This window comes from Bos javanicus, chromosome 5 (genome assembly GCF_032452875.1).
Source record: "Bos javanicus breed banteng chromosome 5, ARS-OSU_banteng_1.0, whole genome shotgun sequence".
NCBI classification, from domain to species: domain Eukaryota; kingdom Metazoa; phylum Chordata; class Mammalia; order Artiodactyla; family Bovidae; genus Bos; species Bos javanicus.
This window is the reverse complement of record NC_083872.1, coordinates 104,865,783-104,880,095: the sequence shown is the minus strand read 5'-3', so window position 1 is coordinate 104,880,095 and position 14,313 is coordinate 104,865,783. Positions and strand designations below refer to the sequence as shown.

At 45.5% G+C, this 14,313-nt stretch overlaps 1 protein-coding gene across 1 annotated transcript in view; it reads right to left on the bottom strand.

Moving 5' to 3' along the window:
* ANO2 (anoctamin 2) overlaps positions 1 to 14,313 on the bottom strand; it is a 341,322-nt gene that overhangs the window by 260,868 nt on the left and 66,141 nt on the right. The window contains exon 4 of the mRNA XM_061418167.1: positions 5,979 to 6,077. Within this exon, the coding sequence (XP_061274151.1) occupies positions 5,979 to 6,077 (99 nt within the window). The remainder of the gene's footprint in view (positions 1 to 5,978; positions 6,078 to 14,313) is intronic.

The following is a 14,313-nucleotide window of genomic DNA, read 5'->3' as shown; positions in this document are numbered from 1 at the left end:
CTATGCCTCAGTCTTCCTCCTTGCTCCCCCTGCCGCCAGGACACGAATCCTTGCAAACGTGGTTACTCTTTTTGTAGTCACTTCCCAAGCCCATTAAAAAGAGGGGAGGGACTTCCCTGGTGGTACAGTGGCTAAGACTCTGCACTCCCAATGCAGGGGGCCCAGGTTCAATCCTTGGTCAGGAAACTAGATCCCAAATGCCATGACTAAAAATAAAATAAAATTTAATTTAATTTAAAAAAAGATCCCACATGCCACAGCTAAGACCCAACACAGTCAAATAAATAATTTTTTTTTTAAAGAGAGGAGAAAACACCACTGGACCCAACACTAGGCCTATGGAGGTCAGCTTCACCCCCATGCTCCTTTCTCACCCCAGGAACCGGGTTTAACCCCCACCCTTACTCCTAGACTTGGTTCTCAGATTCACTTTTGCAAGCAAACGCATGCCACCCAGCATACCACGCTGTGTCCCCCTCTCGTGGTTATGACATCCTCCTGGGAGGTCAACTACTTGCCACTGCATTCTGTGAATAGGAAAATGGTCTGGAGCCCTGCAGCAGAAGGATGCCAGGATGGCCCACCTGTGTGGAGTCTGGGGACTTGACACCATGGGGACAAGTTCCTTCTGCTACACCTGCAGCCTCATCAGGGCCACCCCCTGGCTTTGCTCTCCCAGACTCCCAGGACCAGCATTCCCCTAGACGGAAGCTGTGCCATGCTGATGGGCTACTTGGCACAGTATTTAATCAGATGGGCTTCCCAGGTGTCGCTAGTGGTAAAGAAACTGCCTGCCAATGCAGGAGACATGAGAGACTCGAGTTCGATCTCTGGGTGGGGAAGATCCCCTGGAGGAGGGCATGGCATCCCATTCCAGTATTCTTTCCTGGAGAATCCCCATGGACAGTGGAGCCTGATAGGCTACAGACCACAGGGTCACAAAGAGTCAGACACAGTTGAGCAATCTAGCACAGGGTGTCTGAGTGTGGGCACTCTGCCTGTTGTGCCCTTGGCTGTGAACTCTGAGGGCTCATACTGCCTCTGAGTCCCTCAGTGTCTCTCCACAGACCCCCTTCCGCCAGGAGTTCCATCAGTGTTGGCTGCCTACTGCATCAGGAGGGAAGGTGACTGGGGAACCAGGAACTGAGAACACACCTAAAAATATTTGAGAACACAGACACAAAAGTAAACTTCTGCATTCCCATAGCAGCGGCTAAGACCTGGATTCTTACAACAACCTTCTAGGAAAAACAGGGCAGGTGTTACTATGCCCACTTCACAGATGAGGACATTGAGGCTCTGCAAGAAAAAGTGACATCCCCAAGTCACACAGCAGGTGGGTCCAGGACCAGAGCTGGAAGGCTGGCCTCTCAAGGACTCGTCTGATGCAGAGTCTACCTGCTATGGCTCCAAAACAGGAAGGAAGGAGGAGAGGAAGCAACCTGAGAGTCCATCAGTGGGTGATGGATAAAGAAGACATATGTGTGTGTGTGTGTGTGTGTGTGTGAAGACATACATATATTTTAAAATTTATACATATGTATTTACAACATATAAATATTATATAAGTATATAATATAATATATAATTATATAAATTACAATTAATATATAATATAAATTATAATAACATTCTTTACATATGCAAATACATAAAATCTTCTTTGGAGAAGGCGATGGCACCCCACTCCAGGACTCTTGCCTGGAAAATCCCATGGACGGCGGAGCCTGGTAGGCTGCAGTCCATGGGGTCGCTAGGAGTCCGACACCACTGAGCAACTTCACTTTCACTTTTCACTTTCATGCATTGGAGAAGGAAATGGCAACCCACTCCAGTGTTCTTGCCTGGAGAATCCCAGGGACGGGGGAGCCTGGTGGACTGCCGTCTATGGGGGTCGCACAGAGTCGGACACGACTGAAGTGACTTAGCAGTAGCAGCAAAATCTTCTTTATCCACTCAATATCCATTATATTGGCACTTCCCAGGTGGCGCTAGTGCTAAAGAATGGAGTGGATGTGAGAGATATGGGTTCGATCCCTAGGTTGGAAAGATTCCCTGGAGGAGGAACTAGCAACCCACTCTAGTATTCTTGCCTGGAAAATTCCATGGACAGAGAAGCCTGGTTGGCTACAGTCCACAGGGGTTGCAAAGAGTCAGGTGCAACTAAGTACACACAAACACACATACACATCCATTATATGTCTTTATCCATTATTGTATATATAAGATTTTATATATCCACACACAGATCCAATGGAATATGATTCAGTCATAAGAAAGAAGGAAATCCCACCATTTGCAATACCATGGATGGACCTGAAGCACATTATGCCCAGTGAGAGAAGTCAGAGAAAGAAAAATACCATATGATATCACTTACATGTGAAATCTAAAAAGCCAAACTTGTTGAAACAAGACGGTCCTTCCACAGACCCGCTCCTTTCAGATTAGTCGAACTCTGACTCTGCCCAAATGAGTTCATTTCCATTTTCAAATTTTGAGCAATCATGTTTTCAATGTATACATTGTATTTCTTAATAATATTATGACCAAGAAGTTTATCACATTAATTTTCAGTGTAGTTTGTTGTTTAAAATAATATAATCATCCAAATATTATTACACTACTATTAACTAGGTTCAATATATCAGTGTTGATTTCATTGTGTTAAATGTACACTTGTAATAAAATAGCTGCAAACCTTTAAAAAAAAATGGTGGTTACCAGGGGATGGGGCTGGAGGGATAAGACATGCTGTTTAAGGGTACAAGCTTGCAACATGTAGTAAATAGACCCTAGAGATCTAATGCACAGCACAGGGAATATGCCCAACAATATTGTATCATAACCATCAAACTTGCTAAAAGATTGGAACTTAAAGATTCCAGCCACTGAAAACAAAGGATGATTTTGTAACATGACAGAGATGTTAATTATTGCTACAATGGCAATCATATTACAATCTATACACTGACCAAATTAAGATGTTGTACAACTTAAATTTACACAAGATTATATGTCAAATGGGGCTTCCCTAGGGGCTCAGATGGTAAAGAATCTGTTTGCAATGCAAGAGACCTGGGTTCAATCCCTGAGTCTGGAAGACCCCCTGGAGAAGGGAATTGCAACCCACTCCAGTATTCTTTCCTGGACAATCCCATGGACAGAGGAGCCTGGTGGGCTATAGTCCATTGGGGTCTCAGAGTCAGACACGACTAAGCGACTAACACTTTCACTTTCAGTTCATACATCAAATATATTTAAATTATATTTAAAAAAAAGAAACAGAAGGAAACTCCAAGATGGCTTCATCATAATACATCCTTGTCCTAATCATCTTACCAAATACAAGTGCAGGCACATCCTACATGATGGATGGTACGTTCCAACAGGCTGAGAATACGGGGACTCATAGGCTCTGAGGGCAGGCGTGCCCTGCAACCAGAACTATGCTCCCGTAGCTACGAGCTTGTGGAAGGACACGCAGAGACCAGAGGGGCCAGAGGCCAGCACTACTTAGGGACTGAGACCAGGAATGAGGAGGAGGAAGTGATAGGTATGGACGGATGTTCAAGAACAGGGAGGGAGGCTAGGAAGGGGCACCAGTAAAGAAGTGGGAGGGGGAAGAAGAAGGGACCCAAGAGCGGGCGGGGGAAGGAAGGATGGAAGACACTAGCAACGGAGAAGAGCCGAAGAGGGGGGAGAAGGAGGACCCCCACTTCTCCTGGGTCTCTACGTCTCCTACTAAAAGGACTGTCCTGCGGAACAGAAGCACTAGCAAGGGCAGCAAAGTCCACTCACCTTCTGTCCAGGGATCAGCCAGCAGAGATAAAAAACATAGGCAGCAAGATACAAATCGAAGAAATTAAGAGAACGTTAGCTACTCAGATAAGCCAGAGAAAGGAGAAGAAATTTATATGTATTGAAGACAGAAGGAAGAGAAGCAGAAGGTGAGTTAAGTGAGGACGCCTCCATCCGAGGCTGACTTGGGTCGTGTGGCCAGCAGACCGGGAAAGCATCAGAGGAGCCGAGGTCCAGATTCAAGACGGCGCCTGCACCTGAGGACAGCGGTTTGGGAGTGAGGGGTCAGGAGACAGAGGGCAGAGCAGCGCATATGAAGAGGAGAAGGTCACAGCATGGTTCTTGTGAAACCAAGACTCTCAGGCATGCGACCCCTAAACATGTACCTTTTATTGGCAAGATGTCTGTAGCTGTATTTATGCCTGTATTTGTTCACTGTTCAGTAGTCATTTGTCCACCTGCCATGGATGTGCTATCCATCTTAATAAGTCTATCAGAACAGAACCCACAGGCTTCATCCTTCTTGAGTCAGGGGTGCGTGATACGGCATCACACAGCATGGTATGTGATGGATGACTTCTGATGGGGCCACAGATCTCTTGGTAGTGAGGACGGTGTAAACACAGCCCACGATGCTAATCCAAATGTTTTGCTGACTCTAACCATGTCACTGATAGTGGAGAGGGTGACAAGAATTCAGGTGATGACGATGGTTGTGCAGAACGCAGCCAATAGGAATTTCTGTTAATGACGGGGAGGGTGGACATGATGATGATGAAGTCGTAATCTCGGCAAAGCTAGGTTAATACTTGTGAGACAAGGTGTGTGTGTGTGTGTGTGTGTGTGGAAGAGGGGGAGAGGGACTGAGAGACAGAATCGCCCACAGATCACTTCTGGTTAAACCATAGCGTCACCTGCCCTGGGGCCCTTCCTAGAAACACCTCAAAAGTTCAAAGTCAATAACCATCCTTTTTCCCTAAAATACCTAATAAAAAAAGAATACCGAATCTGTGGAAATCTGTGGACACACTTCCTTTCTCTTTGGAGATATTTGCTGGATTTTCTTATGCAAGGAAGCTGTCACCCAGGAATTCTCCAGGAAATTTTTTTAATTATATATAGACTCTAATGGCTGAAAAGGACCTTGAAAATCATCTCAACTGTGGGGCTTTCCTGGGGATTTTTTTTCCCATAATACTGCTGCCAGAGCCTTGCTCCACGCCAGCCAACAAGATCACGGTCCCAGCTGGGCTGGGGCATGAACACTGTGAACACGTTTCCCAGATGACTGTGATCAACTCACATGAGAAGAACCTCCTATTTTACAAAAGCCACCATCACACCACACTTAGGGGCAGCGTCACAAGCAGAAAAGCTGTCTTCACAGCAAGTCTGGTGAACCCACACCTCCCTGCATGCTGCCCACCCCATCGGCAAGGCTTGCCATCCACTCTCATTGCCGTGTGTGTGCATGCTCGGTCGTGCCTGACTCTTTGCGACCCCATGGACTGCAGCCCTCCAGGTTCCTCTGCCCACGGGATTTTCCAGACAAGAATACTGGAGTGGGTTGCCATTTCCTTCTCCAGGGATCTTCCAGACCCAGGGGTTGAAAGCACATCTTCTTCATCTCCTGCACTGGCAGGCAGATTCCTTACCACTGCCCACTCTGAAGAAAAGCCTGGCACCTTTTCCAGTGGCCCAGTGGTTAGGGTTTCACCTTCCAGTGCAGGGGATGGAGTTAGATCACTGGTCCAAGAACTAAGATCTCACATGCCTCATGGCCAAAAAGCCAAAACATAAAACAGAAGCAATATTGTAACAAATTCAATAAAGACTTTTTAAAAAAGATTATATATAGACCAGTGATCTGGGGTGGGGGGGGGGGCGGTGAAAAAAAAAAGAAATGCCTGGCTGGGCTGGAAGGGAGGGAGAAGGGGGTTTAAGGAGAAGTTGAAAAGCTGGACCACGGCAATGACCAGCTTCTTGCAGAGCCCATGTCAGTGATGCTCTGAGGTGACACTGTCTCCCAAGTCCCTTCTGCCCAACCTTGGCGTCCCCAGAGAAGCAAGCATGATTCAACTCCACAACACCCACGTCCCACCCAGCCCCTTCCCAACACTGTTCATATCCATCCAGCCCTTGAGAGACCCCAGAACCCAGGAGAAACATGCTCATACTTTCTTGGTGGGGACTTTGATCTTCAAGAATTCCGCCTCTCGGGCCAGCACCTGCCACGGGGCGTGGATCCGGACGAAGACGGAGCCCTGGCTTTTGCTCTGGAAGGGACAAACAAGAAGAAACAGCAGCGCTTAGGAGGTCACAGCGTACATTCCAAGCTTCCCAATTCTTCCAAACAAGAAGCCCAGACGTGTTATTTCTTCCGTTTCTGGTTTTTGTTCTCTTTATACCTCACTGGGGGCCAGCTCCCTCCCACCCATATCCCATTCATTGCTCCTGGCTCAGAAATGCTCTCACCCAGAGTGGAGAAGCATTCCCAAAGAGCAGTCCCTGGAGGTCTGGGGACTTGAGAGAAAAAGAGGAATTAAAACAGTTGTGTTCACAGATTTAGAATGTAAGCAATTACAGTTTTCACAGAAATCCCATTAACTATTTTTGTTGAAGTACTGCTGATTTATAATACTGTATCAGTTTCAGGTGTTCAGCATTTTGATTCAGTCTTTTTGCAGATCATATTCCATTACCGGTTATTACAAGATAATGGGTATAATTCCCTGTGCTGTACAGTAAATGTTCATCATCTATTTTCTAACTGGGACTTACCTCTGCTGGCTTCAGTAAACAGTCTGGAACCTGCCTCCATACTGACATTTTCCGTAAATATTAATATTTTATATTATAATTAATAGTTTAATAAAATACTATTAAATTTTTATGTTTGTTCTACGATTTTGCTGTGTCACAGCCCAAATCACAAAGTGGTTCATCTAGCCTATAAGGGGCTCCCAGGTGGCTCAGTGGTAAAGAATCTGCCTGCAATGCAAGAGATTCGGGTTTGATCCCTGGTCTAGGAAGATCCCCTGGAGAGAGAAATACCCACTCCGGTATTCTTGCCTGGAGAACTTCACGGACAAGAGGAGCCTGGCTGGCTACAGTCTATGGAGTCTCAAAGAAGCAGACATTACTTAGCAACTAAACAACAACAACAAAAGCTAATGATAAAAATAATCAATGTAAATGGTACAACTCAATATAATATAAAAAATAAATCATGGGCAGGATTTTGTGTGAATATGGCTGTGAATTTAGGTCCTAGGATATATCATTCTCTGAGTGCACTGATTTCACCCAAAAAATGTAAAATAAGGAAAGGAAATGCAGTGATGAATATCTGAAAACTAGGTTTTATTGACTCAGCAGCTCATTTGGCCCCAGGCAGTGTCTGCTATAAAAATCGGTCCAGTTACAACATGAAGCTATTAGTTTCTTCTCATCTACAAAGAAAACCTCAAGTTTTTTCAGAACAAGCACACAAAGGGGGAAAAATAAAACACTTTCTGACATTACTATAATTCGTTTCATCACTAAAGAATGAAAAAAGACCAAAACAAGTAGGAAACAAAGAGCAAAAGCCTCATCATTAGTATGAAGCTTCTAAAACTACCTGCAAAATCAATTACGAACACTGTGTTCACAAAAAAAGCAGCACAAGTCAATAGGCAATTCCTCGTCCAGTGACTTCTGGGAATCCCAAAGCCCCATGAGATGCTGGTCCATGTGCCACTTACAGTTAGGATAAAGCAGCTGAGGGCAGAGCGAGGACCAGGGCCTGGCCACCGTGCTCTGCAGAGAGATGAGCTCCCAGCTTTTTGTCCCATTCTCACCCGCCCCCACACACATGCTCCAGGGGAAAGCAAGCAGGCTTTGTTGGTTTCCTGAGCATCTCATGAAACAGGACGCACAGAGTCCAGGGCCAAAAAGGCACCAACATTGTGGGCAGTGAAAGGAATGCTCCTCACAGAAAAGCAGCAACAACCCTCTGCAAAGTCATCCTCAAAGACCAGTTGGTGTTCACCAATACAGGTCTTGGTTTAGCACTGAAGATGCCATTGGAGGCAGCCATGCACACCATCCCAAGGGCTGGGCAGAGAACCAGGTGGCTGGGAGAAGACTGCCTTTCGCACCCAACTGACAGTCAGTTCACGGTCACAGGTTCACGGGTTTCTGAGATGATGAAGAAGACAAAAAGATACTTCATGGCGCTCATAATGCAAGTGAAGACTGTCTCTCTGATTCTTAATGGCACTTGATGATCCTTTCGATAATCATGACATCCAGAAGCTATTCCCACCTTGGGGATGAAAGCTGCTGACTTCTAAGGAGGGAGACGGAAGAAGAAAGCAGGATTTCACAGGAAGACAGAACTGTGGTTTGAGAGCCTTGGACGGTCTAGAGTTGACAAGTGCCTGAAAGCAACACCCATCACCAAGATGCACCTTTATTGAGTGAATTGTGTGCCTGGCTGGAGCACGGAGGTCGTGTGCTTCAGCTCACAGAATACGCATGGGGGACCATCACCTCTCTACCCTACTGTTGGAGAGGGAAAGTTCAAACAATTTGCCCAAAGTTACAGATAGTAGGATTTTTAGAAAAAAGGATTCGAGGAACTTCACTGGCGGTTCACTGGTTGACTCTTCAAGCTTCTGTGCACGGGGCTTGGGTTTGAGCCCTGATCTGAGAACTAAGATCCTGGCTGCTACACATTTTGCATGGCCAAATATAAAGTTTTTTTTTTTTTTTCAAAAAAAGAACTCAAACTCAGGCAGGTTATGCTCTACCTGGTGGTTTTTAGAACATCTATTGCACATAGTTAAAAACCACATCCAAGGGCTGCAAGAGAACATAAAGACATGCCTTAGACTAATATTGAATCAAAGAATGAGAAGCATCAAAGAAGCAGCCCTATGAAGAGATACAGAGTCTTTGAGACCCTAAGTGGACACAGTTCAGACAAAACCCTGGAAGTGCCTTTCAGTGAGAAATCGCCCCAATTTCTCTGTCTGTCTATGACAACAATACCAGGACTGCTAGACGGAGTCATCAATTACTTACTGCTACTTCAAATGGTAATTTAAGCTTTTCTAATTTAGTGCAAAGCAAGAGGAAGACAGAAACCATCTGTGGAGCTGACCTGAAGCCCCAGAAATGACGTTCTCAGTGAAAGATGGCAAAGGGTGCCACCATCCTTCTCTCTAAGATGAAATCATGACTATTATTGATTTTAAAATATTTGGTTTCATCTTTGTTTTCAAATTGTGGCAAACCCCTTTTTCACCTTTATCTGGAAGTGGGGCCTCAAGTGTGCACCAAATGTCCGTTAAGCAGCTGCAGACGTTTGAGCAGGGTCGGGAGGGCCAGTGTCCACCTGTGGTCTTGGTGGCAGACTGCTAGCTGTTCCCTGACAGCCATTCTTCTTTTCTCTAGTCTTCTCTATTGATTTGGCTGCATTGGGTCTTAATTGCATCATGCAGGATCTTTCCTTGCAGTGCACAGACTCTCTAGTTTTGTGTGTGGGCCTAGTTGCTCAGCAGAATGTGGGACATTGTTCCTGAACTAGGGCTCAGACCCTCATCTTCTGCTGGATTCTTAACCACTGAACCATCAGGAAAGTCCTTCCTTTATTTTTTAACCAAGTACATGGCCTTCCAGAATGAAGGCAGCATCCCCTTTGAAGTTAAGTATAACCATAACACTAATTCCTAGCCAATGTGGTACAGGTCGGGGGTGGAGCAGCTCCTGGAAACTCCCTGCAAAGACACAAGTGGATGACTTCTGCCCCTTCATCCTCTTCCCTATCACTGGATCTACAGCCTGAAAGACAGATACAAGCATCTTAGACCTCAAGGTCGAAGTCAAGGCCAGAAATAGCAAAGTATCAAGAGACAAGTTGAGTCCTAACTCTGGATTGTCCCAGCCAACCTGGGCTGCCTCTGGGATTTTGATGCGAAAGGTAAAGCTCCACCTTGTTGAATCCCTGTGGTTTTAGAGGCTCTATGAGCTGCAGCCCAGCCGTATATTAAATGATGAAAATTGTCTCCCAACATGGGAGGGGCCTTCAGCCCCTCCAGCAAAGCAAGGCGCTTCTCCATTCTGCTCAAATGGAACCAGTTTCAAAGGAAAATAAAAGCTGGAATGCAGTTGCACTGGTGCTAACATCTAGTCATCATGTTTCTTTCATGCCATGCCACATTGTTACCTTCTCATAAAAAGAGCAACACCGAGCTGATGTGAAATATTAGCTGGTGTGACTGGTTACGTCTGCTGGAAAAAAAAAAAAACATGAAAATCCCTCGGCAGAACCATCACCAAATGCAGAAGCTCTTTTTAACTAACCTAGGAATCGAAAGTTGAAGGTTAACATCAGATCAGATCAGATCAGATCAGTCGCTCAGTCGTGTCCGACTCTTTGCCACCCCATGAATCGCAGCATGCCAGGCCTCCCTGTCCATCACCAACTCCCGGAGTCCACTCAGACTCACGTCCATCGAGTCAGTGATGCCATCCAGCCATCTCATCCTCTGTCATCCCCTTCTCCTCCTGCCCCCAATCCCTCCCAGCATCAGAGTCTTTTCCAATGAGTCAACTCTTCGCATGAGGTGGCCAAAGGACTGGAGTTTCAGCTTTAGCATCATTCCTTCCAAAGAAATCCCAGGGCTGATCTCCTTCAGAATGGACTGGTTGGATCTCCTTGCAGTCCAAGGGACTCTCAAGAGTCTTCTCCAATACCACAGTTCAAAAGCATCAATTCTTTGGTGCTCAGCCTTCTTCACAGTCCAACTCTCACATCCATACATGACCACAGGAAAAACCATAGCCTTGACTAGACGAACCTTTGTTGGCTTTTGAATATTCTGCTTTTGAATATGCTATCTAGGTTGGTCATAACTTTCCTTCCAAGGAGTAAGTGTCTTTTAATTTCATGGCTGCAGTCACCATCTGCAGTGATTTTGGAGCCCAGAAAAATAAAGTCTGACACTGTTTCCACTGTTTCCCCATCTATTTCCCATGAAGTGGTGGGACCAGATGCCATGATCTTCGTTTTCTGAATGTTGAGCTTTAAGCCAACTTTTTCACTCTCCACTTTCACTTTCATCAAGAGGCTTTTGAGTTCCTCTTCACTTTCTGCCATAAGGGTGGTGTCATCTGCATATCTGAGGTTATTGATATTTCTCCTGGCAATCTTGATTCCAGCTTGTGTTTCTTCCAGTCCAGCGTTTCTCATGATGTACTCTGCATATAAGTTAAATAAGCAGGGTGACAATATACAGCCTTAACGAACTCCTTTTCCTATTTGGAACCAGTCTGTTGTTCCATGTCCAGTTCTAACTGTTGCTTCCTGACCTGCATACAAATTTCTCAAGAGGCAGGTCAGGTGGTCTGGTATTCCCATCTCTCTCAGAATTCTCCACAGTTTATTGTGATCCACACAGTCAAAGCTTTTGTCATAGTCAATAAAGCAGAAATAGATGTTTTTCTGGAACTCTCTTGCTTTTTCTATGATCCAGCAGATGTTGACAATTTGATCTCTGGTTCCTCTGCCTTTTCTAAAACCAACTTGAACAAGGTTAACATAGATTGAGCTAAAAAAAAAAAAAAAAAATTCCCTGTTCTCCAGGTCCAGCTGACTTCCATTCTGCCCTGGATTTGGATTCCTTTAGGGCAGGAATCCCCAACCTCCTTGGTACCAGGGACCGTTTTCATGGAAGAAAAATTTTCCACAGACCAGGTTAGGGGAGCAGGGGTGGTTTCAGGATGATTCAAGTGGATCACATTTATTGTGTGCTTTATTTTTACTATTATTACATCAGCTCCACCTCAGATCATCGGGCTTTCAGCATAGGTGTGCATGCGTGCTAAGTCACTTTAGCTGTGTCTGACTCTGCGACCCCATGGACTATAGCCCACCAGGCTCCTCTGTCCATGGGATTCTCCATGCAAGAATACTGGAGAGGGTTGCCATGCCCTCCTCCAGGGCATCTTCCCAACCCAGAGGTCAAACCTGTGTCTCATAAGTCTCCTGCATTGGCAGGCAGGGTCTTAATCACTAGAGCCACGTGGGAAGCCCCCTTCAGCATAGGATGGGAATAGAAAGAGCTTGGGCTTGGATTCAAGTAGATTAGGACCTGGATCCTGGATTTTACAGCTGTAGGGCACTGGGCAAGTCACTTAGGCAAGAGAGCCACAGTTTCTTCACGTGAACAAGGAAGATGAGAAGCTGCAGAGCCACTAAGAGGAACTGAGGTACCAAATGCGGGATTCCTGCAGTGAGGTCTGAATGTGGACCATTCACGAGGTGTTAGCCATTGAGAAGACTGAGGATTCACCCTTTCCAATCAAGATGACAGCTTTTTTACTGCAGGGACAGGGTCTGACACTTCATTTGTGCCCCCCAAGCCCCTGGCACAGGCTGGACACAGAACAGGTCCTCCCAGAGTTCTTGCAAATGATAGAATAGACCGGTGGCTCAGACGGGAAAGAGTCTGCCTGCAATGCAAGTTCGATCCCTGGGTCAGGAAGATCCCCTGGAGGAGGGCATGGCAATCCACTCCAGTGTTTTGCCTGGAGAATCCCATGGACAGAGGAACCTGGCGGGCTACAGTCCACTGGGTCACAAAGAATCAGACACGACAGAAGTGACTTATGCACTCCTATCGGATTAAAATCCTGGTTTGCTAACTGCCTTGAAGTTTTTGTGTGTTCAGTCACTCAGACATGTCTGACTCTTTGCGGTTCATGGGCTCTAGCCCACCAGGCTCGTCTGTCCGTGTAATTTTCCAGCAAAATACTGGAGTGGATTGCCATCTTCTACTCGGAGGACTCTTCCCAACCCAGGGGTTGAACCCACATCTCTTGCATCTCCTGCACTGGCAGATGGATTCTTTACCACTAGCACCGCATGGGAAGCCTGCTCAAAGTTTCTTTTGTCTATAGGATTTTCAAAACATCCCATGGACCTACGGGAATCCTCTGGTTCAAAGTATTATTCATCTCCAGAATCTGAGGACATGATCAGAAAGCATTACTTTGTGAAGCCCACCTGAAATTTAACATTAAAGTGTAAGAAATTAGGCATCAGAGCATATAATCCATCCCTAGAAGAGATTTCATAAATAACTCATCACGGTGACTGGAGGGGCTCCCAAATGTCACCAGGCAACTAAAATTCAAGTTCATGTAAAATAAGCTGTAACATATACTTTGGTTCTGGTCATCAGAAAAAGGAGAACCAACTCACAAAAGTTTCTCTAGGAAAGACAAACGCATCCGTCTTGGGGATGCACCTATCCCTGGGGTAACAAATGTGAAATACAGGGCAGGGCACGAACCTCCCTCCAGCTCAGCTGAAAGGTCTCATAACACCATGCAGCTCCTTTCACTTCGACTCCATTAAAAAAAAAAAAAAAAAAAAAACACTAAAAATTCTGTCTCTCCAGTTCTTGGGTTTCAACAGGAAGCACCCAAGAAAAGGCTGTCAGTGCTCTGGTCAGAGGAAATGGACAGTCCTCAGCCGTCGCCTGACTCTTAGCTCTTTCAGGCTCTCAGTGTGTATTGTCAGCTGGTTTTCTTCACCTGTAAGTAAACCCAAAGAAGCCTGAGTACACAGGAGACAAAGTCAGGTCCCCGTCTTGAACCTGTGCCCTCACTCATCTGCCAGCCTCTCCCTTCCTCCCTGTTCTTGAAAGAAGATGTGATACATATGTACAATGGAATACTACTCGGCCATCAAAAAGAGTGAAAGCGTGACACTTGCAGCAACATGGATGGACCTAGAGAGGGTCACACGGAGTAAAGTCAGTCAGAGAAGCAGAAATGCCACACGGCATCCCTTATATGTGCAGTCTAAAAAGAAAAGATACAAATGAACTTACAAAACACAAAGAGACTCACAGACTTAGAAAACAAACTTATGGGGAGGGGGAAGGGATAGTTAGAGACTTTGGGAAGGTCATGTCCACACTGCTACATGTAAAATGGATAACTAACAAAGACTGTGTGGATCACAATAAACTGTGGAAAATTCTGAAAGAGATGGGAATACCAGACCACCTGATCTGCCTCTTGAGAAATTTGTATGCAGGTCAGGAAGCAACAGTTAGAACTGGACATGGAACAACAGTCTGGTTCCAAATAGGAAAAGGAGTTCGTCAAGGCTGTATATTGTCACCCTGTTTATTTAACTTATATGCAGAGTACATCATGAGAAACGCTGGGCTGGAAGAAGCACAAGCTGGAATCAAGATTGCCGGGAGAAATATCAATAACCTCAGATATGCAGATGATACCACCCTTATGGCAGAAAGTGAAGAGGAACTCAAAAGCTTCTTGATGAAAGTGAAAGTGGAGAGTGAAAAACTTGGCTTAAAGCTCAACATTCAGAAAACGAAGATCATGGCATCCGGTCCCACCACTTCATGGGAAATAGATGGGGAAACAGTGTCAGATTTTATTTTTCTGGGCTCCAAAATCACTGCAGATGGTGACTGCAGCCATGAA